The sequence below is a fragment of the Geotrypetes seraphini genome, chromosome 10, assembly GCF_902459505.1.
Source record: "Geotrypetes seraphini chromosome 10, aGeoSer1.1, whole genome shotgun sequence".
NCBI classification, from domain to species: Eukaryota; Metazoa; Chordata; class Amphibia; order Gymnophiona; family Dermophiidae; genus Geotrypetes; species Geotrypetes seraphini.
Window position 1 is genome coordinate 107,131,330 of NC_047093.1, and position 25,857 is coordinate 107,157,186.

At 43.8% G+C, this 25,857-nt stretch overlaps 1 protein-coding gene across 2 annotated transcripts in view; it reads right to left on the reverse strand.

Annotated features, from left to right (window-relative positions):
* Window positions 1-25,857, reverse strand: part of ANAPC2 (anaphase promoting complex subunit 2) — a 139,669-nt gene that overhangs the window by 110,456 nt on the left and 3,356 nt on the right. For both annotated transcript variants that reach the window (XM_033960663.1, XM_033960664.1), the window contains exons 3-4: window positions 24,303-24,916; window positions 7,201-7,333 (exon numbers count right to left, since the gene is read on the reverse strand). In XM_033960663.1, the coding sequence (XP_033816554.1) occupies window positions 7,201-7,333; window positions 24,303-24,916 (747 nt within the window). The remainder of the gene's footprint in view (window positions 1-7,200; window positions 7,334-24,302; window positions 24,917-25,857) is intronic.

A 25,857-nucleotide genomic window follows, 5' to 3' on the forward strand; every position in this document is an offset into this window, starting at 1 on the left:
CCCCCCTGTGTGGTTTTTAGCATCTCTCTCTTCTCATTTCCTCCACTCAGATCTGACATCGTTCTCTGCTCTCTCTTCCCTTTTCTTCTCTGGTCTTCCTTCTCTATTTTCTGCCTCCATCTAAATTAAATTCTTTCTTACTATTTAGTCCTGTTTCCCTCTTTTCACTGTGTCTACCCACAGCTTGTCACCCCTTTCCCTCACCCCTCCATTATCTTACTATTTTCTTCCCCCTTTATTTATCTCCTCCTTCCATCCAGTAATGTATTCTTTCCCCACTTCCATTCATCATCTGCTCTCCCCTCTCAACTGACATCCATCTGCCTTCTGCTCTCTCTCCCTTCTTCTCACTTCCATCATCTGTCTCCTTCTCTCTCTCATCTCCTCCATTCCATCATCTGCCCCTTCTCTCTCCCCCCCCAACTTCCATCATCTGCCCCCCTTCCCCTCACCTTTGCGGGTCACTTTCCTTCCCTTGAGGGTGGTCATGTCAGAGGGGAAGCTTTGGCAAAGCAGAACCGCTTGCAAGGAACAGTGGAACTTACTTGATGTCATGCTGGGGCCCGTTGCCGTTTGAAGGAAAAAAAAAAAGGGACCTGCAAAGGTGAGATGAAGGGAGACCTCCAGGACAGCTGCTCTTTGCCCTCCTTCAGCGGCCCAAGAGTCTTTAGGCAAGCGGCAGCTCTATGTGTTTTTAACTTCGGCACAGAGCTGCCCCTAAGCAGTAGTTCAGCGCGGTTTCATGAGGCAGCCTCGGGGCCTTTGATAGCCTGCCCGCTTCGATGATGTGATGTGGGCCAGCCTAGCAAAGGCCCCGAGGCTTCCTCATGAAACCGTGCTAAACTACTGCTTAGGGGCAGCTCTGTGCCGAAGTTAAAAACACAAAGAGCTGCCGCTTGCCTAAAGACTCTTGGGCCGCTAAAGGAGGGCAAAGAGCAGCTGTCCTGCCGCTGCTGGTGTGGAGATGCGGAGACAAGGCAGGAGGCATACGCGGTGGAAGGCAGGAGTCCCGGCGAAGGCAGGAGTCCCGGCACAGCGACGGCAACAGGAAGTTGCAAGTCAGCTGACGCCGGCACCTTTCCTTGCGGTGCGGACCAGCAAGATTTTTTTGCGGACTGGCACCGGTCCGCGGACCGGCGGTTGAAGAACTTTGGATTAGAGGATCGAGCCACTGATATGGACATGAGACCCAAGAGGAAGCTGAGAAAAGGGAAATCTGCAATTGTGGTGGGAGACTCAATCTTGAGAGAGGTGGACAGTCACATAGCAGGAGGCAGAGAAGACTGACTAGTGACATGTCTCCCAGGGGCGAGGTCAAAGGACATCTCCGACAGAATCGAGAGAATCCTGAAAGGAGCTGAGACGGAGGAGACAGTAGTGATAATCCACGTTGGAACCAATGATGTCAGCAGAAGGAACTACAACAGGACTACACTGACCGAGCAATTTAAGATCCTGGGGAGGAGACTGAAGCTGAGGACAAGGAGGATAGCCTTCTCAGAGATCCTGCCAGTACCGAGGGTGGATGCAAGGAGGCAGACCGAGCTGCAAGCAATAAACGGTTGGCTGAGGAGATGGTGCGATGAGGAGGGTTTCCACTTTGTACGGAACTGGACAACCTTCCTGGGGAAAAACAAGCTTTACAGGAGGGACGGACTGCACCTGAGCGCGGCTGGGACGAAGATGGCAAGCAACATCCAGACCGGCATAGACATGGCTTTAAACTGAGGACAAGGGGAAAGCCGATAGTCGATCTGACATCGACACATCGGACTATAGTATCAAACAAGGATGCTGAACCGGGAAAAGGCGATAGAGGGCTCGAGAGTGGACACTTTTTGAAAAAAAAACCATAGACGCAATGCAGGGGCCCAAGGAACTAATGAAACTAAAGAGCGGGAAAAGGAGGAAACAGCCAGAGCCAGAGGGACATCCAAAAATGGGGAAGCAGTTAGAGGATGAGATAGGCACATCACAGGAGGGGGATGAGGACGAAACGGACACACCACAGGAGGAGGATGAACGGAACGAGGCTCGGGGACTGGCAGCCCATGAGGGGGTTGGCAGGATCACCAAACCACGAGGAAAACCAACAGAGAAGGTAAACAGCCGGGACTTAATTTGCCTATACACAAATGCCTAAGAACCAAAATGGGAGAGCTAGAATGTATAGCTAGTAAGGAGGACCTAGACATAATTGGAGTCACAGAAACATAGTGGTCCGAAGACAACAAATGGGATGTGGTCCTACCAGGTACAAACTCTATAGGAGGGACAGGACAAACAAGAAGGGTGGAGGAATAGCGCTATATATAAAGGACTCCATCCCTTCAACCAGGATGGAAATAACAGTAAGGGCGGACGGCTTGGAATCACTATGGGTTAAGCTGACAGGAGGAAATGTAGCAGACATAAAATTGGGACTATACTATCGCCCACCAGGACAACCGAAAGCAAACGACCAGGACCTGGAGGCTGAACTGAGGCAGGTATGCAAAAGCGGAAGTGTGGTGGTAATGGGGGATTTCAACTACCCTGGAATAGACTGGAGCATTGGACACTCAAATTGCATGAGAGAAACAAAATTCCTAGAGGCGGTGAGGGACTCTTTCATGGAACAGCTGGTCACAGAACCAACACGAGGAGATGCCACTCTTGACCTAATCCTCAACGGGCTAAGGGGACCCGCAAAGGAGGTGGTAATACTAGCGCCACTAGGAAACAGCGATCACAACATGATCCAGTGCAAGCTAAAAATAGGAACATCCAAGGTGAAAAGAACCACAACAACAGCACTCAATTTCAGAAAAGGAAATTACGAGGCCATGAGGAAAATGGTGGGAAAGAAGCTCAGCAACAGCTCAGGGAAGATGGAGACCGTAAAGGAAGCCTGGGCCCTACTCAAGGGCACGGTGCACGAAGCACAAAACCTGTACGTCCCCAGGTTTAGGAAAGGGTGCAAAAAGAATCGAACAAAAAACCCGGCGTGGATAACAAATGCAGTGAAAAAGGCAATAAGGGACAAAAGACATGATCGAAACATTTAAATACCTCACGGGACGTGTCGAAGTGGAAGATATTTTCTTTCTCACGGGACCCTTGGCCACAAGAGGGCACCCGCTCAAACTCAGGGGCGGAAAATTTCATGGCGACACCAGAAAGTATTTCTTCACAGAGAGAGTGGTTGATCATTGGAACAAGCTTCCAGTGCAGGTGATCAAGGCAGACAGCGTGCCAGACTTTAAGAATAAATGGGATACCCATGTGGGATCCCTACGAGGGTCAAGATAAGGAAATTGGGTCATTAGGGCATAGACAGGGGGTGGGTAAGCAGAGTGGGCAAACTTGATGGGCTGTAGCCCTTTTCTGCCGTCATCTTCTATATTTCTATGTTTCTATAAGAAAACATCTTTCAGAAAATGGAAAAAGGACCCAACAAAGGACAACCAGAAGGAGTACAAAAGGCAACAAAAAGACTGTCACAGAGTGGCTAGGAAAGCAAAAAGAGAATATGAGGAGAGACTGGAGGGGGAAACAAGAAACTTTAAACCATTCTTCAGGTATGTGAAGGGGAAACAACCAGCCAGGGAGGAAATGGGACCATTGGACGATGGAGACAGGAAGGGAGTGGTAAAGGAGGAAAAAGAGATAGCTGACAGGTTAAACAAGTTCTTCTCGTCAGTCTTCACGAGAGAGGACACATCCAATATCCCAGAACCCGAGGAAATCATAAACGGAGACCATGATGAAAAGCTGGTCCAACTAGAGGTAAGCCGAGAGTATGTCCTCCGACAGGTGGACAGACTGAAGAGCGACAAATCACCTGGTCCAGACGGCATCCACCCAAGGGTACTAAAAGAACTGAGAAACGAAATAGCGGAAACACTTCGCCAAATATGTAACCTATCCTTAAAAACTGGAGAGATCCCAGAGGACTGGAAAATAGCAAACGTCATGCCCATCTTTAAGAAGGGATCAAGAGGCGACCCGGGAAACTACAGGCCGGTGAGCTTGACCTCGGTCCCGGGAAAGATGATGGAAGCACTGGTTAAGGACACAATCTTAAGAAAACAATGGACAATTGAAGGCGAGCCAGCACAGCTTCTGCAAGGGAAAGTCGTGCCTCACGAACCTACTGTACTTCTTTGAGGGAATAAACAGCCAGATGGATAAAGGGGAATCCATAGACATCATTTACCTTGACTTCCAAAAAGCCATTGACAAGGTACCTCACGAACGACTACTCAAGAAGCTGTGGAACCACGGGGTGCAAGGGGATGTCCACCGATGGATAAACACTGGCTGGCAGGCAGGAAACAGAGGGTTGGAGTAAAGGGCCATTACTCAGACTGGCAATGGGTCATGAGTGGAGTTCCACAGGGATCAGTGCTGGGACCGCTCCTGTTCAATATATTTATTAATGACCTGGAGATGGGGACGAAATGTGAGGTTATTAAATTTGCTGATGACACCAAACTCTGCGACAGGGTTAGAACCACGGAAGATTGCGAAGACCTACAAAGGGACCTAACGAGACTGGAAGAGTGGACAAAAAAGTGGCAAATGAGTTTTAACATAGAGAAATGCAAGGCCATGCATGTAGGGAAAAAGATCCCAATATTCAGCTACAAAATGGGGGGATCATTGCTAAGGGTGAGCAACCTTGAAAGAGACCTGGGGGTGATGGTGGACACAACATTGAAAGCATCGGCACAGTGTGCGATAGCCTCAAAGAAAGCGAACAGAATGTTGGGTATCATTAAAAAGGGTATCGCAACCAGGACGAAGGAAATCATCATGCCACTGTATCGTGCAATGGTGCGCCCGCACCTGGAGTACTGTGTCCAGTACTGGTCACCGTATCTCAAGAAGGACATGGCAGTACTTGAGGGGGTCCAGAGAAGAGCGACTAAACTGATAAAAGGTATGGAAAACTTTTCATACGCTGACAGGTTGAAAATGTTGGGGCTGTTCTCCCTAGAGAAGAGGAGACTTAGAGGAGACATGATAGAAACCTTCAAAATCCTGAAGGGCATAAAGAAGGTAGACAGGGACAGATTTTTCAGACTGTGGGGAACCACAAGTACTAGGGGTCACTTGGAGAAATTGAAAGGGGAAGTTCTTTTTTACCCAGAGGGTGGTGGACACATGGAACGCGCTGATGACATTCAACTACTGCACCCTCTCAATCCAGAAAACATAGAAGAAATAAAAATTATCACTGACAAATTAGAAAAAATGAAAACCTGGTTAAACAATAACAAACTGGCTTTAAATACCCAAAAAACAAAAACCATGCTTTTCACTTGGAAAGGAGACATATTTCAAAAAATACCATTCATACTTAATAACACTCCTTTAGAATCGGTATCTAAGCTGAAAATCCTCGGTGTAATAATCGATGTTGATTTATCTTTTCATGACCATATCAGCGCAATAGTTAAATCCTGCTTTTACAGATTACGGCTCTTACGTTCAATTTCTACTTTTTTGGATGCTAAATCACTCAATATTTTAGTTCACTCTCTTATTATTTCTAAACTGGACTATTGTAATGCTCTCCTAATTAACATAACTCAAAAAGAAAATAGACGTCTCCAAATCATCCAAAATACAGCAGTCAAATTAATTTACAATGCAAAGAAATTTGATCATGTTACCCCCTTATTAATTAAATCACACTGGCTCCCTATAACCCATTGAATTACCTTTAAAACATTATTTTTGGTTTACAAAACATTGAGCTTCAATGAACCCCAATATATTGCAAAAATGATTGTTCCACACAAATCTTCTCGTCCTTTAAGATCCTCTTCATTAAACTTGCTTTCAGTCCCTTCATTAAGAATCATAGGCACAAGACGCAATGATATATTCTCTGTGAAAGCACCCACACTGTGGAACTCCCTTCCAAATTTTATCAAAAACGAAACAGACCTTGTTGCGTTTAAGAAAATTTTAAAAACATATTTATTTCAGGACGCATTTGTCTTATAAAACATAGTCATTTTAGGTTCCCGTACTCTTCTTTTTTCATCTTAACCCATTACTACCCAATGTGTTTTGCCCTTTGATGTCAAACTCTAACAGATAACAAAATTGTAACTTCTTCCCTTCCTTCCCACCCCTTCTTGTTCGTCAACCTCTGTCGGTCTCTTAAGTGATTTTTGTAAACTAAATGTATGTCTGTCTCTTAAGTGAATTTTGAAAACTAAATGTATTACCACACTCTGATGGTTTTTAACTGTACATCGCTTAGATATTGTGATAAGCGATTCATCAAATAAAGGTAAACGTGAAACTTGAACTTGAACTTGAAACTTGAACTTCCGGAGGTTCTGATAGGCCAAAGCACAGTACAGGAGTTCAAGGAAGGTTCAGATAGGTTCCTAAAGGATAAGGTGATTGAGGGGTACAGATAGAAGCAGAGGTAGGTTATAGAAATGGTCAGGAACCACTTCACAGATCATGGACCTAATGGGCTGCCGCAGGAGCCGACCACTGGGCGCGATGGACCTCTGGTCTGACCCAGTGGAGGCAACTTCTTATGTTCTTATGAAATGGCTTTTGAAAATCCATATACACAATATCAACAGGCTCACCTTTATCCACATGTTTATTCGCCCCTTTGAAGAAATGTAGTAGATTGGTGAGGCACGATTTCCCTTAACTAAATTCATGTTGGCTTTGTCTCATTAATCCATGCTTATGTATATGCTCTGTAATTTTGTTCTTCATATTTGTTTCTACTATTTTGCTCGGCACAAACAGACTCGCAGGTCTATAATTTCCCAGATCTCCACTAGAACCCTTTTTTAAAAAATTGGCATTACACTGGGCACCCTTCAATCTTCTGGTACCATGCTGGAGTTTAAAGATAAATTACTAACAATAGTTCTGTAAGTTAATTTTTCAATTGTATCAGCATTCTGAGATGTATTCCTTCTGGTCCAGGCAATTTGCTATTTTCAATTTGTCAATATAACATATAGCAGAGGTTTGTTTCAGTTTCTCCGACTCATCAACACTGAATACCATTCCTAGCAACCGTATCTCCTTCACATCTTCCTCGGTGAAGACCGAAGCAAAGAATTAATTTATCTCTCCACTATAGCTTTGTCTTCACTGAGCACCCATTTTACCCCTTGGTCTTATAGCTGAATTCAGCTGATATTACATCTCGCTATCCACTAGGCTTACCTGCTGAAACTCGCTGAGGAAAGAGCGTTCATACTCCCCTCTACATCTCTTCTCCATTCTCTCCTCAATCATCTTATGTAAGATTGTGGTGACTGCATCAGAGCTGACTCTCTCTAGCAAGTCCAATCTGTGCCTGCAGGATAAGAAGCAGGCAAAAAATGTAAGTCACTTTTCACTCTTATTGTTTGCTAAATTTAATAGATAAAATAAAATGAAATTAATCAGAATATATGAGTAAAGACAAATAAGCTATAAATACTTCAAAACTGATAACTTTTGACGGAGTGAAAAATCAATCCACTTGTACCCGTTCTACTCCAATCAGGATTTTATAGATTTCAATCATATCTCCCCTCAACTGTCTCTTTTCCAAGCTGATGAGCCCTAACCGTTTCAGTTTTTCCTAATGAGAGGAGTTCCATACCCTTTACCATCTTGGTCGCTCTTCTTTGAACCTTTTCTAGCGCCACTATATCTTTCTTGAGATAAGGAGACCAGAATTGAACGTAATACTCCAGATGAGGTTGCACCATGGAGCGTTACAGGGGTATTATAATATTCTTAGTCTTGTTAACCATCCCTTTTTAATAATTCCTAGAATCCTGTTTGCTTTTTTGGCTGCTGCCGCACATTGGGTGGAAGGTTTCATCATATTGTCTACAATGAAACCCAGATCCTTTTCTTGGGCGCTAATCCCCAAGGTGGACCATAGCATCCAGTAACTGTGATTTGGGTTATTCTTCCCAATATGCATCACTTTGCATTTGTCCACATTAAATTTCATCTGCCATTTGAACGCCCAATCTTCCAATTTCCTAAAGTGCATGTGTTTTAACAACTTTGAACAGTTTAGTGTCATCTGCAAATTTAATGACCTCACTCGTCGTTCCAATTTTCAGATCATTTATAAATAAGTTAAATAGCACCAGTCCCAGTACAGACTCCTGCAGCACTCCACTGTTTACTCTCCTCCATTGAGAAAAATGACTATTTAACCCTACCCTCTGTTTTCTATCCGATAACCAATTCCTAATCCACAACTAAACTCTGCTACCTATCCCATGAACCTCTCTTGAGGAACTTTATCAAAAGCTTTATGAAAATCTAGATACACTATATCAACCGGCTGACCTTTATCCACATGTTTATTCACACCTTCAAAGAAGTCAAGCAAATATATAATATAATTTTTTACACCCCACAATTGTCAACAAGGATTCATTGTGGTTAACAATAAAATTTGAGATCAAGCATTACAATAAGATTCTAGAGAGCATTGGAAGATAGCAGTCAGTTACAAGGAAAATAGATAGATTTTTAACATTTTCCTAAAGTTGTAGTACAAAGGGGCCTGATGTAGATATAATTATAATAATAATAGTTTATATACCGCAGGACCGTGAAGTTCTATGCGATTTACAATGATTAAAAATGCTACAAATTGAGTGGATCTAACAGAGTTACAATGATTAAAGATGCTACAAATTGAGTAGAACGAACAAAGTTAGAAGTTAGTGACTAACAGTTCTAGAGATCAGTTGTTGTGGGAAAAGTTGTGCAGATCAGCTGCCTAAGTATTTCAGGAACAGATATGTTTTGAGGTGTCTCCTAAATTCCCCATAGTTATCAGCATGCATAAGCAATTGTTCTAGATCTTTGTCCCATAATGCTGCTTGATAAGAGAAAAGATATTGATGACTGGTAAGAGGGCTGGAAAACTGCCCATATGCCGAGAGGCTGTATAAACTGGGGCTCTTTTCTCTGGAAAAGAGGAGGCTCAGGGGGGATATGATAGAGACCTTCAAAATACTTAGGGGCATAGAGAGGGTGGACAGGGACAGGTTCTTCAGACTAAAAGGGACGACAGGTACGAGGGGGCACTCAGAGAAACTGAAGGGAGATAGGTTCAAATCAAATGCAAGGAAGTTTTTCTTCACCCAAAGGGTCGTGGACAAATGGAATGCGCTCCCGGAGGAAGTGATCCGGCAGAGTACAGTACAGGGATTCAAACAGGGATTGGACAGATTCCTGAGGGAAAAGGGGATCGTGGGGTACTGAGGGAGGTGCTGGGGTGTTGCATAAGTATAGACAGCTCACCAGGTCGTGCAGGTGCAAGGCCGGAGGGTTAGGACATTGATGGGAAGATAGGACTTCGATGAGAAACCTAGGGGGCAAGGGGGCCCCTTCTGGTGATTAAGGCAGGTCATGACCTGTTGGGCTGCCGCGGGGGCGGACTGCTGGGCGGGATGGACCTCTGGTCTGACCCGGCAGAGGCACTGCTTATGTTCTTATGTTATGTCTTTTAAATTTACATCCTCTAACCGGTGGAGAAACAAACTTCAAGTGTGAGCTTCTCTTGTGTCTATTGGTTGAGAAAGAGAAGAGGTCAGTTATATATTTAGGGGCTAAACCGGATAGTACCTTAAAGCAGAAACATCCGAACTTAAACTTCGCACGTGCTTCCATCAGCAACCAGTGCAGGAGTCAGTAGGAAGGAGTTATATGATCGGACTTCTTCAACCCGAAAATCAGCCTTTTGCACCAGTTGTAATCACTGCATATTCTTCTGGGAAATTGCCAGATGGGCGATATTACAGTAATCAAGTTGGCTCAGTATAAGGGATTGTACCAAAATTCTGAATGATGAAGCATCAAAATATGCTCTAATGGACCAAAGCTTCCAGAGAGTTAAAAAAACCCTTTCTAACCAAAGAGTCTACCTGGTCTTTCATGGTTAGGCTCTGGTCCAGTATTACCTCCAAGACCTTCATAGTAGATTGAATATGGTAACTAAGTATATTAATGTATAGTGATGCTTTAGTGTCAAGTGGGTGTGGCGAGGCTATAAAGAATTTTGTTTTATCTGAGTTAAGCTTCAGCCTAAATTCAGTCATCCATTGTTCCATCAAGTTTAGTACTTCTGTTGCCTTAGGAGTAACTTCAGAGAGAGAGGTAGCGAATGGGATAATGATCGTAAAATCTTCTGCGTAACTAAACAGTTTTATCCCTAGCTGTGTCAATTGCGCACCTGATGATGACATGTAAACATTGAAGAGTAATGGGGATAATGGTGAACTCTGCGGAACGCCAGATGGATTACTCCAGGTATCGGATAGATTGTAATTGTAACGTACTTGATAGGTGCGGGACATAAGGAAACCTCGGAACCAGTCTAGCACCTCTCCTGATACCAATTGCGTCTAAGCATTGCAACAATTTCCCATGGTCCACTAAGTCAAAGGCAGAACTCATGTCAAATTGCATAATCAGGGCATTGAGGCCCCTGCTGAATAAGGAGCGTAAGTTATCCAAGATGGCCGCAATTACTGTCTCAGTACTAAACAAAGGTCTAAAACCAGATTGAGTTTCATGTAAAAGAGAGAACTGATCAAGATATTCCATCAATTGGGTGTGTACCAATCCTTCCATGATTTTTACAAAAAATGGAATAGATGCCATTGGTATAGTTGGTTACTAATGCTAAAGATTCTTTACGATTTTTTGGAATTGGGGTTATTATTATGTGACCATTATTAGTAAGGAATTTTCCATTTTTTTAATTATCAGTCAGATGATTCAGCAAAGTTAGTTTGAAGTCTAATGGAGCTGCTTTCATAATTTCTGGGGGGCATGAGTCCAAAATGCAGTATGATTTAGGGGTCCTTTTATCAAACCGCGCTAGCGGGGTTAGCGCGTCGGACATTTCATCAAGTGCTAACCCCTGTGGCTGGCGGTATTACGTGCATTAAACCTCTACCGCAGCTTGATAAAAGGACCCCTTAGTGTACTTGTTATGTAATTTGATATAATTGTTCCATTCTAAATCTTGAAAGGAGTTTCAAATCATAACCGCTGGTATTTTATTACCTTGTAAGTTAGCTATTTGATGTGCATATATAGCTTAATATTAAGAACATAAGAACATAAGAAATGCCTCTGCTGGGTCAGACCCGAGGTCCATCATGCCCAGCAGTCCGCTCACGGGATGGCCCAACAGGTCCAGGACCTGTGTAGTAATCTTCTATCTATACCCCTCTATCCCCATTTCCAGTAGGAATTTGTCCAATCCTTTCTTGAACCCCAGTACCGTACTCTGCCCTATTACGTCCTCTGGAAGCGCATTCTAGGTGTCCACCACACGTTGGGTAAAGAAGAACTTCCTAGCATTTGTTTTGAATCTGTCTCCTATCAGCTTTTCCGAATGCCCTCTTGTTCTTTTGTTATTAGAAAGTTTGAAGAATCTGTCCCTCTTTACTCTCTCTATGCCCTTCATGATCTTATAAGTCTCTATCATATCTCCTCTAAGTCTCCTCTTCTCCAGGGAAAAGAGACCCAGCTTCTCCAATCTCTCAGAATATGACAGGTTTTCCATACCTTTTATCAGACGTGTCGCTCTCCTCTGAACCCTCTCGACTAACGCCATATCCTTCTTAAGGTACGGCGACCAATATTGGACGCAGTACTCCAAATGCGGGCGCACCATCGCCCGATACAACGGCAGGATAACTTCTTTCGTTCTGGCTGTAATACCCTTTTTGATTATACCAAGCATTCTATTCGCTCTCTTAGCAGCCGCTGCACACTGTGCCGACGGTTTCATTGTCATGTCCACCATTACCCCCAAGTCCCTTTCCTGGGTACTCTTATTCAATAACATCCCTCCCATTGTATAGTTGTACCTTGAGTTTCTGCTCCCCACATGTAATACTTTACATTTCTCAATGTTGAACTTCATCTGCCATTTTGCCGCCCATTCTTCTAGTTTGTTCAAGTCCCTTTGCAATTCTTCTCAGTCCTCTGTAGTCCGAGCTCCATTAAATAGTTTGGTGTCGTCCGCAAATTTTATTATCTCGCACTTCGTCCCTGTTTCTAGATCATTTATGAAGATATTAAATAGCAGCGGCCCGAGCACCGAGCCCTGCAGGACACCACTCGTGACCCTCCTCCAGTCGGAGTAGTGACCCTTCACTGCTACCCTTTGTTTTCTACCCTCCAACCAGTTTCTGATCCATCTATGTACGTCTCCTTCCACCCCATGGTTCTTCAGTTTCCGGAGTAGACGTTCATGGGGTACCTTGTCAAAGGCTTTTTGGAAATCTAGATATATGATGTCTATGGGGTCTCCTTTGTCCATCCGTTTGTTGATCCCTTCGAAGAAGTGCAATAAGTTCGTTAGGCACGATCTTCCCTTGCAGAAACTATGCTGGCTGGTTATCAGAAGTTCATGTTTTTCAAAATGTTGATCGATGTTTTCTTTTATCAGTGCTTCTGCCATTTTCCCTGGAACCGAAGTCAGGCTCACCGGCCTGTAGTTTCCCGGGTCACCTCTTGATCCCTTTTTAAAGATGGGCGTAACGTTGGCTATCTTCCAATCTTCCGGGATCTCGTCTGTTTTCAGGGTTAAGTTGCAAATTTGCTGCAGTAGTTCCGCTATCTCCTCCTTTAATTCCTTCAGAACCCTAGGATGTATGCCATCCGGACCCGGGGATTTGTCAGTTTTTAGTTTTTCTATCTGCCTACGAACATCCATATTATGCATGGATTGAGTGTAGCGTGTGGTGTCAAATAAATTCGTAACCATGTTGAACATTTATTTTGTATTGATTCCATTCGAGCTCATATTGGATGAGTCAATTTTGGATGAGAAGAATGCTTTACGTTTTTCTTTTATCAATTGTTTGTAGCTTTTTGGGGTCGACAAAACTCAATTCCGGATCCTAGTTCAAGCCCTAATGCTGGGTCTACTAGACTATTGTAACATTCTCTATCTACCCTGCCCCGCGACCATGATTAAACAACTGCAAACAATCCAGAACACAGCCCTGAGGCTCATCTACTCTCTGAGAAAACATGACCACATCACTGAGGCGTATCTCCACTCACACTGGCTACCAATTCAAGCAAGAATACAATTCAAGTTCTACTGTCTTCTATTTAAAACCATGAATGGAAACAGTCCAATATACCTAAATAACCGTCTAATCTGAACTACCTCAACCAGACAAAGGAGAACCCATGCTTCATTCACATACCCCCCAATCAGAGAAGTCAAACGAAAAAAAACTGTATAATGGCCTCCTGGCCACACAAGCAGCGAGATTAGACCGCCAACTCTCTACTTTGCTGATAACGACCCCTGACTACAGAACATTTAGAAAAGAAATAAAAACCATACTATTTAAAAAATTCCCGATACCCAACAATTGAAACCAACCTAACGCCTCCCCACTCTCTAAAACAACCTAACACCACAAGAACTACTTCATCCCTATGAACCAAGTTGACTACAGTACTCCCTAACTATTCTATAATTCCTCTGGAAATGGCCAGATAGATCCTTTTTGTAATCCGCCTTGAACCGCAAGGTAACGGCGGAATAGAAATCACTAATGTAATGTAATGTCCTTTTATCAAGCTGCGATAGGGGTTTAATGCGCGTTAAAACCGCCTGCCGCACTAGCCGCTAGTGCCTGCTTTGAGCAGGCGTTAGTTTTTTAGCCGGACGCGGGGGTAAGCGCGTGATGAAATGTCTGACGGGTTAACCCCGCTAGCGTGGCTTAATAAAAGGACCCCTTTATGTTGGATCTCCAGTTGTTCCGGTTTGATACCTTTCCTGTTTTTTTTCCAGATCCTTTCCAATCGTCTTACTAATTTTTTCATTTTTAATAGTTCAGTGTCAACCCATTTATTATATTTATTTAAGCAGCTTTTACTATTTTGTTTAGGGGCAATTTTATCTAAAATGGATGTGCTTGCTTTCATCCAGTGATCCCAAAACTCAACTCCCTCTCCTATCTCCGCACGTAATTCGTATTGTGACCAATAATCCTCTGGATTAATATGGCCCCTAGTGAGATGCTCTATTTTTATCCTTGGGTGTGTTTTAGTTTTTAGATGGGACCAGCTTAAATTAAAATAATAAGTAAAGTGATCAGATCAGATATCATGACACCAGGTGCCTTCAGATAGAGAGATGAGAGGTAGAGATTGACATGAGGAAAAAATCTGTCCCCATCACTGCACCATCCCCGGCCCACTGTCGTCTTCCCCGCCCCGTCACCGCCATTCCCTTCTCTGCCCCGTCACCGTCACCACCATCCCCTTCACCGCCCTGTCACCATCACTGCCATCCCATTCACCGCCCCATCCCAGTCCCCGCAGCATCCATACAAGCCTCAGTACTGTAATATTTAGCTTATTCCTTCCTTATAAATCAAAGTTCTGGCTGCTGAACTAGAGAAAGAGATGTTCAGCTGGCAGGATTTGTTTATAAATTTTTATCAACACAACTAATATACTACTTTATCCTAAACCAAAAATAAATAAATAAATAGAATTTTTTTTTTCTACCTTTGTTGTCTGGTTTCTGCTTTCCTCATCTTCTCATTCAATTCCTTCCATCCATTGTCTGTCTTCTCTCTGCGCCTTCCATCTTCTCATTCAATTCCTTCCATCCATTGTCTGTCTTCTCTCTGCGCCTTCCATTTGCTCTGTTACTGTGCCTCTTCCATCACCTCCCCCCCCCCCCAATTGGTCTGGCACCCATCTTCTTCCCTCCGCTCCCCCATAGTCTGGCATCTCTGTCTTCTTCCTTCCAGCATCTTCTCCCCACTCTCTCTTCCCTATTCCCTTCAGCATCTTCTCCCCACTCTCTGTTCCCCATTTCCCTTCAGCGTCTTCTCCCCGCTCTCCCTTCCCCATTTCCCAGCGTCTTCTCCCCACTCTCTCTTCCCCATTTCCCTTCAGCGTCTTCTCCTTACTCTCTCTTCAACCTTTCCCAGCGTCTTCTCCCCACTTCCTTCACCCCACCTTCCCCAGGTCTCTTCAGCATCTGTTTTTCTCCACCCTACCTTTCTTCCCTTTCTCCTTCCCTGCCCCTTACCTTCGCTGCAGGCAATTTCTAAATATGTTTCCTACCAGCAGCCGGAGCGTTGAAATTGTGTGTGGCTGCAGGAAAAGTCGTCTCTGATGCAACTTCCGGTTGCGTCAGAGATAACCTTTACAGAAGCCACACATGATTTCAATGCTCCGGCTGCTGGTAAAGAAGCACGTTTAGAGAAATTCCCTGCCGCGAAGGTAAGTCAGGGCTGCAATCGAGCTCAGGTGGCGGCAATCAGGAAGGAGGGAGATGCTTCAGCGGCAATCGGGCTCAGGCAGCGGCGGCGATCAGGATGGAGGGAGGGAGATGCTTCAGTGGCGGCGGCAATCGGGCGGCGGCTATCAGAATGGAGGGAGGGAGCACGATCGGTGACCATGGGCATTCCCTCCCTTCACTGTGGAGACAAGGCTATTCACCGCTCCACGGGGCAGTGAATGGTCTTCTCCCTGAACCTGCGGCGACCACTTCCTTACTCTCCCCCGTTTTGGCGGGTTACCCAACAACTACCATGTCATTCTCTAAAGGGAGGATCTAAAATCTCCTTTGTGGACATAGCTACCACATCTAAATGATGGCCTTTTTCATGTGTTTGTATGGGTAAAGGGAGATTATAATTAAGCAACGATAGAAAGTTTTAAAAAATCTTTTGCATTTGGATTGTCCTCTTCATCTAAATTTAAGTTTATGTCTCCTGCAATAATATTATATGAAGGGGTAATTGAATTATGTAGAACAAACTTGCAGAAGTCCTCCCTAGCTTTTGTCCAACTTTTCGGTGGGGAATAAAATAATATACAAGAAAGGGATTCTTCAAGTTCCTTATTGCTAATTTTACAGGCTAGTATTTCTAGCTGGTTGGTCATTTTGGAATCCAATAATTCAAATTTGAATCCTTCTTTAAGAACAACTGTTAATCTTCCCCCTCTTCTGTCTTCACGATTTAGCATGTGAATTTTAAAGTTATCCAGTAGAAGGTCATTTATTATTGGATCCTTTTCAGACGAAAAACCATATTTCCGTTAGAAAAAGACAGGCTATTTGCTTGCTAATGATCCAATCTTTGATTAAAAAAGCTTTATTCCTTACAGATCTAGTATTGAGGTAAGCACAAGGAACAGAAGTGGATGTGATAGGTCTGGTAGATGTGGTGGTTCTGATAGGCTTTACTTCTCTTACCCTTTTTTTAAGGGTACGTTGATGTCTTCCATTACTTGTGATTATTTTAATGTAATTTATTCTATCTTCCTGATTATAAGCCTAATGGGTACATCAAGATAATGGACTGAGTGCAGTTGTGGGTAGAGTGAATTAACATCCTTAATGTTACCGCTTATTAAATAGATCAATAGAATCAATAGAAAATTCATATTTGCAGATTAATATGTCCCTTCCTGTCACAATAGTTATATTGGTTTCTTCTATCACTTCAGATTTCTAGGTTATTTAATTGGCATTAATCAGCCTTCTCGATCTTATAATGTAGTTGATTACAGATAGTACTGAATATGTTGAGGTCAACTCTCACAACCCAAATCTCACACAATTCATCTGAGGCCAGTCCTATTGAGAAATTTTTCCTTAGCAGTGCACTCCAGGTCTTGGCAACAACCTTGGGACCTATTAGTACCAACCCCACCCCCATCTTATGCAGGAAAGTTAGATGCTATGGCTCTCAAATTGAAGCATTTCAGCAAGCAAAAATTAAAGTCAAGCTTTTCATTGTGAGCTCAGCTGCTGAAGTTCTGCTGCACATGTGCTCGCCAGCACGTTAAGGGATCTGCTGGTTGCAGACCCGATCTCTCTCTCCTACCGTGGAAGGCAAGGTTTTCGTTGGGGCAGCTCCCGGTAGCAATGGAGCTGCCCTGAAGAAGCAGAAAGTCACTGGGAAGCGGCAGGGGGCATCGGGAGGCAGTGCTGGTCTCCCACGCCGACCCAATCTCTCTCCCCTACCATGGAAGGCAAGGTTTTCATTGGGGCAGCTCCCGGTAGCAGTGGAGCTGCTCTGAAGAAGCAGAAAGTCGCTGGGAAGCCGCAGAGGGCATCGGGAGACGGTGCTGGTCTCCCACGCCGACCCAATCTCTCTCCCCTACTACGGAAGGCAAGGTTTTCATTGGGGCAGCTCCCGGTAGCAGTGGAGCTGTCCTGAAACAGAAAGTCGCTGGGAAGCCGCGGGGGGCGTCGGGAGGCGGAGCTAGTCTCCCACGCTGACCCAATCTCTCTCCCCTACCGCGGAAGGCAAGGTTTTCGTTGGGGCAGCTCCCGGTAGCTGTGGAGCTGCCCTGAAGAAGCAGAAAGTCACTGGGAAGCCGTGGGGGGGCGTCGGGAGGCAGTAGACTATTGGTAGACTATTCCAGAGTTTGGGATCCTGGAATACAAAAGGTATATTCAAATAGTTTATCCATTGAACTTGGTTGGGGGGAAGGAAATGTCAGCTTGAGGCATTGTGTCTTTCTTGAGTAATGGAAGCAACAGGGAACCTTGATGCCCGATACTAGTCCATTAGAGTTATCTCTATAAACTGCTCTGTAGGCCATGCGAACGATCTTGAAATGAACTCTTTCATTAGCAGCCAGTGTAACTCTCCCAATAGCATGCTAACCTTCTTGAATTTGCATATTCCAAAAATTAATCTAGCCACACTATTCTGTAGTAGTTCAAATCTTCGATATTTCTTCTCTGTGATGTCCTAGCACAAAAAGTTACGATAGTCTAGATATGGGAGTAATATGGCTTGTGCAACCGTTCTGAAATTATTTTGGCTTAGGAGAGATCTAATCATTCTTAGTTGTCTTAGTCTAAAGAAGAATTTTTTGACCAAGGAGTTCAAGTTTATTTATAGCTTGATATACCGACCATCACAAGTATCTGGATGGTTTACAATAATAAGAGTTAAAATATTTAAAATAGCTTAAAAATAAAAATAAAATGAGGGGTGTAGGACATGGACGAAGTTAAGACAGGTGGGAAACGAAAGGTGCTGGGGGAGGAGGGAGATTTTGAATTACAATGTGTAAGTAAAAATAAAAGGGAGGAAAGAGGGAGGGGATACAACAAGAGGGAGAAGGGGATATCTCTTCTTGAAAGCGTTTATATGTCCATTAATTCTTGTTTTCCCTTTTTTTAAGTTCTTAATTGTGATTTTGATAAGCATCTTTAAAAAGAAATGTTTTAAGGTTTGTTTTAAATTTATTTAGCGAATTTTCACTGCGGAAGTGTGATGGGATTGTATTCCAAAGTGAAGGTGCGACTACGGAGAAAATGGTGTTTCTAATATAATATAGGTCCTTGATTGAGGGGACTGTTAATAAATTCTGATTGGTAGATCTGAGGGCCCTAGTAGGGGTATGGTAAAAGAGATATTTGTCTAAGAAAGCAGGCAGATGAAAGGTCTTCATTTTGAAGATTAGGAGGAGAATCTTATAAGTTGTTCTATGAGAGACTGGTAGCCAGTGTGACTCTCAGAGAAGTGGGGTAACGTGGTCATATTTTTTGGCTTTATAGATAAGTTTGATCGCAGTATTTTGAATTAGTTGCAATCGACGAGTTTCTTTTTGGGTTATTCCATGATATAGTGAATTACAGTAGTCTATGGGCCTGTTTTACAAAGCCGAGCTAGCAGCTGCCATGCGGCAACAGCCCTGAAGCCCTTTAAATTTCTATGGGCTTCGGGGCCATTACTGCGCGGCTTTGTAAAATAGGCCCTATGTGTGAAATGATCAATAAGTTGCAGACCAGCCTGAGCACAGCAAAACGAGATACAAGAAGCCAGCCAATTGGAGACTGATCTCTTGGAAATAGGAAGATCCAACTTGTTTGGATCAAAGGAGATAAAAAATTGTGGAGAAGATCTATATGAATTAGTCCTTTGCAAATAGAAGGCTAAAGCATGTTTGCAGTCCAATGCAGAGCTGATTCTCCAGGATGAGAATGAGGCTTGGGAAAAAACACTGGAAGAACATTTGATTGATTGAGATGAAATTCTGTAACAACTTTTAGTAAGAATTTTGGATGAGTGCGGAGTACCACCTTGTCATGATGGAATACTGTGAAAGGTGGATTCGCTACCAAAGCTTGTAGCTCACTAACTCTGCGAACAGACGTGAGAGCAATGAGAAACACTACTTTCCAAGTGAGATATTTGAGATGAGCCGTCAACATTGGTTCAAATGGAGGCTTCATCAATTTAACAAGAACAACATTGAGATCCCAAACCACTGGAGGTGGTTTGAGAGGTGGTTTGACATTGAAAAGTCCTTTCATAAATCTGGAAACCACAGGATGAGCAGAGAGAGGTTTCCCCTCTAGTGGCTGATGAAAAGCAGCAATTGCACTGAGATGAACTCAAATGGAGGTGGACTTGAGTCCAGATTGAGATAAATGAAATAGGTAATCCAGAACCAAAGACAAGAGGTAGAGTGATGAAGATCGCACCAAGCAGAAAACCTAGTCCACTTCTGTTTGTAACATTGCCTGGTGGCAGGTTTTCTGGAAGCATCTAAAATGTCTCTGACAGACTGAGAAAACTGCAGGTTTGAAATCATGTCGAGAGGTACCAAGCTGTCAGGTGTAGAGACTGCAGGTTGGGATGAAGAAGAGAATCGTGACTCTGTTTAAGCAGAGAGGGAAAAACTGGTAGAAGTAGTGGTTCCCTGCTGTTGGGATGAAGTAGAGAGAAGAACCAAGGTTGTCTGGGCCACCGAGGAGCTATTAGAATCATGGTGGCATGTTCTTGTTTGAGTTTGACAAGTGTCTTGAAAATGAGAGGGAACAGAGGAAAAATATACAGGAATTTATCCGTCCATTCCAGGAAAAAAGCGTCTGCTTCCAGACGATGTGGAGAGTATATTCTAGAACAGATCTGAGGCAGTTTGTTGTTGTGGGAGATGCAAACATATCTACTTGGGGAGTCTCCCACTGGGAGAAAATGTGATGGAGAGATGGAGAATTGAGTGTCTATTCGTGTGGTTGCACTAAATTTGTCCACCGGAGAATTTTCCACACCTTGAATGTAGACAGCTTTGAGAAAAATGTTGTGAGGAATTGCCCAATTCCAAATCTTCTGAGCTTCCTTGCATAGAGGTAGAGATCCTGTTCCTCCCTGCTTGTTAACGTAGTACATGGCTACTTGATTGTCTGTACGAATGAGTACTACTTGATCGCGAACAAGATGCTGAAAAGCTTTGAGACCATTGAAGATCACTCTGAATTCCAACAGATTGATGTGATTTCAACGATCCGTGGCGGACCAATGTCCTTGGGTACAGAGACCATCTAGATGAGCCCCCTAAGCATAAGTTGATGAGTCTGTTGTGAGAACCTTATGATGAGGGGGTGTTGAAACAGCAATCCTCTGGATAGATTGGATGAGAGCATCCACCATTGAAGAGATTGCTGTAGAGAAGATGTTACTGCAATGTGCTGAGAGAGAAGATCGACAGACTGTAACCATTGAGAGGCCAGGGTCCACTGAGGAATGTGTAGGTGAAGTCTGACATAAGGAGTCACATAAACTGTAGAGGCCATGTGACCCAGGAGAATCATCACGTGTCTCGCTGAGATTGACGAGAGAGCCGACACCTTTTGACAAATTTGCAAAAGGGCATCCTGAAGCTGTTGAGGAAGAAAAACTTTGAGCTACACAGTGTCTAGAAGAGCTCCGATGAAATGCAGAGTTTGAAAGGGCTGCAGCTGAGATTTGAGAAAGTTGATTTCAAATCTCAAACTTTATAGAAACCAAATAGTCTGTTGGGTCACACACCTCCCGTCTTCTTCGGAACAAGGAAATAACGGGAGTAAAACCCCGTGCCCTGCTGTTCCAGGGGAACCCTCTCAATGGCATTGAGAGTGAGCAGAGCCTGTATTTCCTGGAGAAGAATGGGGGTCTGCGAGGAATTGGAAGGAGACCTTTATGGTGGGTGATCTGATGGAATCTGAAGGAAGTGAAGAGAGTAACCTTCTTTGATGATTGAGAGCACCCAGAGGTCGGAAGTGATGAGTTCCCATCGGTGATAATAATGGTGGAGACGACCCCCGATGGGAAGAGGATAAGACAGAGACAATGGGACTGAAGTTATATTCTGGCTGAGATGGTCAAAAAGACTGTATGGGCTTGGCCGCAGCTGGAGTCTGAGGTTTCCGCTGACGCTGTTGTTGCAGTTGTTTCTTAGGTGATGGTCTGGAATTTGGTGCAGACCTTGGAGGATAATGCCTCTGGTAAGATAAAGAGAGCTTGAAACCTCTAGTAGCAGAGGGCTTAGACTTTGGTCTAACCAAAGATGCAAATGATTTTTCATGTTCAGACAATCATTTTGTAGCAGCTCAATGGATTCATCAAAGAGCTCATTCCCCTAGCATGGGATGTTTGCCAAGCGATCTTGGAGATTAGGGTCCATATCCACAGTGCACAACCAAGCCAAGCGCCATATGGCCACTGAGAAAGCAGTGACCTGTGAAGACATCTCAAAAGCATCATATGCTGCTTGAACCATATTAATGCGAAGTTGGGCCAGAGTATGATGCATGTATTGAAACTCAGACAGGTGATGAGAAGGTAAGTACTTGAAAAAAGAGGGCATGGTCTTAACCAAATATTTGAGATATGATGTGAAGACAAAATTATAATTCAAAATTCTATTCATCATCATGGAATTTTGATACAGTCTACGTCCAAATTTGTTCATGGTCCTTCCCCTCTTGTCCGGGTGGGATGCTGCATAAACCTTAGGATTACATCTCTTCAAAGATGACTTAACCATGAGAGATTGGTGTAAGAGTTGGGACTTTTTAAACCCTTTACAATGAACCATCTTATAATGAGATTCCAGCTTTGCTGGCACTGCAGGAACTGAATAGAGTGTATCAAGATTTAAGAGACTCTCTGGGAGGATGAGGCATTTCCAGTTCCTCTAAATGCTCTTTACTAGAATAATTTATAGATCTTTACTCATCTGACAAAGGAACTTTGTGAAGGACACTGGTTCAGATGAGGAATGTTCCTCCTGAGGAGATGGAGAATGAGAACCTGTCATTGAAGAACCTTGTACTGCTGAAAAAGAAGGTGAAGCCTCGCGTGAATATTGAAAATGGATGTTTGAGTCCTGAGGAAAGGACGTAGAAGAATATCTACTTCTGGAAGGAACAGGAGAAGCAGATCGTTTCATCTTGGAAGAACGTGCTGGTGAATCAGGTATAAACTTAGAAACATACTGCTCTGACTTAGACATCGGGGAGGAGGGTTTCGAAATACAGGATCCATGGTACAGCTGGTAACGAGGCTCTGCTGAATGGTGCCTTGATAATGGAGTCTGTAACCTTGAGGCGAGGCGATGGTGTACGATGCGTCGAGGCTCAATGTTCATGAGAGGGCAATTTCGGTCTCAAAGAGCGGCCCTTGGGAGAGGAGCCATGCCTCGACAAATGCTGCTTTGGCGAGGATGATCTGTGCCTCGAAGAACCGTAGTGAGAAAGATCCTAGTGCTGCCTCGGAGAACGATGTTTAGAGGGATCCTGATCCTGCCTCGACAATGGATGTCGAGGTGACACCGAAGCGTGGCCCGAAGAATGATACTGCTTCGATGGAGAAGCAGAAAGTTTACCTGGGGTCCAAGATCTCAGTGACCTGGATCGATGGTGCGAGGTATGACTCAAGGAGTTGGAACCATGTTGAGACACCCTCAATGGTTTGACACCCTCCAAATCTGCAGAGCGATGCTCAGGCTGGTCTGCAGTAGCGGTGTCGATGTAGGAGCTAACTTGGCAAACATTTTACCAAACTCCTTGTGCAAGATAGCTTCAAGCATATCTTCTAAAGCAGGCACCGATACCAATGGAGAAGCTGGTATCATCGGTTTGGCAATGCATTCTGTGGAGGAAGACAACAATGATGATGCTTCTCTGAGTGGCCAGCACAACTAGACTCGCTGCCTGAATGGCCTGAGACTCCGTCTGGGAAGCTGGTGGCTTCTTAACTAGCTTACCCTGGACTGGTGACATCGACTTGGACATCGATCTGTCCGGCGATGTCAGTGTCTTCAATGCTTTCCCTGAGGACGATGACTTTGTCAACGAGGTAGGCTTGATCGAGATCAATGGCTTGTCCGAAGTTAGATCCATGACCCCGAAGATTTTTTCTTGCTGAACCCGACACTTTTTGAGAGATCTTTTCTGAAGTGTAGCGCAGTGTACGCAAGATTCCTGACAGTGGTCTGGTCCCAGACACTGTATGCACCAATTAAGGGGGTCTGTTATTGATATTGCGCACTGACACCGTCTACATTTTTTTAAATCTGGTGACTGGACAGGACATGGAGGGAGAAATTGAAGTCTGCCGTCAAAATGCGAAAATAAACCTCTCTGTCTTTTTTTTTTAAGAAAAAAGAAACACGCGTGCAGCGACCAGTATGCAAAAAAAGAACACGAGCCGCGGCTGAAAGACAAAAAAAAAACAAAACAAAAACGAGTTTACTCTCACAGAACTTTGAAGTGATGGCTTCTCAGCTCTGCAGTAAAACTAGAACTGAGGAGACGCGTGCCCTACATCGGGCAGAAATGCACTTGCACATGCACGGTGCGGCAGTCGCAAACTTTCTGAAGTTCTTCAAGCAAGATTGCTTGTCATCTGTCCGCATCGGGGCTCCTTGGATGACGTTACCCACATATGAGAATATGCTTTCTGCTTGTCCTGGGATAAGCTTTTTTTCTGCAATTAAATTTCAGTTATGAATATATTATTTTTCCAGGAAACTAGTAAACATACAAATCATCTTAGGAAGTGCTATAAAGTAGGTTAAAGAGGCTGGGGCCCATCAGTGATTAGGAAACCTGGGTAACAGGGACAGAGACTAGCTTGTTTGGTCTGTGTAAATCAGGACATGGCTAATATTATGATTTTCAAATTCTTTTTCCTTTTGTGGTGCAACAGGTGTCATAAAAGCCTTGGCTCTAATGACACAGTCTGAATACTTACAGGATCATAGGAGGGAAAAAGAGGGATCTAATGGTTAAAGCAGTAGGCTGACAGTCAGGGTTCAAATCCCACTATAGCTTTTTGTGATCTCGGGCAAGACATTTAGCCCTCCACTGCCTTAGCTAAAACTTTGCAAGAACTCTGGGGACAGTGAAATAACTATTATGCCTGAACATAACTCACCTTGAGCTACTATTGAAAAAAGTGTGAGTTACATAAATCACTCTTTAAATCTTGTGACACAGCATGAGTACTTACAAGATCTCACTTAGTTGCTGAAACTGCTCCATGGCTGAATGGCACCAGCATGCTCCCTTGGTACTTTCACAACCACTGCACTCAGACTCCTCAGTTGTTCCATCCTCTGCATCACTCTCCCATTCATTTTCATTCATACCCTCAGCTGCAACATCCTCTCGCTTTCGTCTTTGCCTCATGTAGATCTTAAAGGAGCGGCAGTAAAATTGTTGGATCATGTCCTGTAAAGTCTTTGTGGTAGAGAAGAACAGGATAGCTTTAAACATAGTATAAACTTTCTCTCGAAGGCCTTGAGCTCCACACCCTAGAAGCAGACCCATGGCTGTCCACCTCTCCAAGATGTCCAGACTGTTCAAATAGGGATCCAATCGACGCTTAAGAAGACAGAAGGCATCCAGAAGCAGAAGGGTGCACTGCTGCTCTTCTACTGTGTTTTCATACTGTGTGATGCAGTTCCAAAACTCAGGGGCAATGCTTCCTTGCAGATCTGTCTGTAATACCTCCGCAAACCATTCTTCTATAACAGAATGCAAGTTATAGCGCTGCAACACTTCCAAAGCCCCCTTCATCTCTGCTTCTTGGAACTTCTCTAAAGAGTCAGATCGAGGAGCTGGCTGAAGAAAGCACATGTTTTGATACTATTATATCTTCTCCTGATAACAAAAATTGGTGCAATGATAGACACTGGAAAGCACATTCAGGGGCTTGCCCCGTTTGTGATTTTCTTACTATCTTTACTGGTTCTGAGCACCTAAGTCAGTTTAAGGTTTTAAAAACATTTTTAGTGGCCTGTTTTTTGTTGTGTTTGACCAGAATATTCAGCAGCACTCTGTGGATAGTACCGTTGAATATCCATACAAACTGCCTCAACTGCTGTAAGATTAGATACCAGCATCAAATATCTACATTTTTTTTTTATAACTACCACAGTTGGCATTTAAAACAATGCTGACTGTTGCAGCTCAATATTGATCTGAGGAAGTTTACTCAAAGCCAGGGCACAGCAAAGTGGAAAAATATAGGACCAAGTATTCACAGTGGAGAACTGGTTAATGTGGGAAAGGTTTAGGAAGAGAGGAAAGGCAGTGAGGAGCTGCAGAATGAATACACTTGGCTAGAACTGTATGTGGAAGTAGATAGGGGGCTCAATGCAGTGACTTGAGGGCTGTATAGGTATAGCACCACAGGATAAGAAAAGTTTAAGACCTACATTTCCTGAACAGATTTTTAGTTAACAGTGGTAGGTTTTCCTGTAAACCAGTGTTTCTCAACTTCTTCAAGTCAAGTACCCCCTAAGCTTAACAAATACCGAGGGTGGGGGGGAGACCCTGAGGAAGAACAGAGAGATGCAAAATCATCAGAGGAGGAAGAGAAAGGGAGACATTGCCAGTAGGGGTGGAAGAGAGAGGAAGAAAAGTTGGACTCATGGAGGGACAGAGAGAGATGTTGGTTGGGGAAGGGAATGAGATCCGGAGGAGAGGAAGCATGCAGGAGGCAGAAAGTGTTGAACTCATGGAGAATGAGAGATGGATAGGGAGGGAAGGAGAAATGTCAC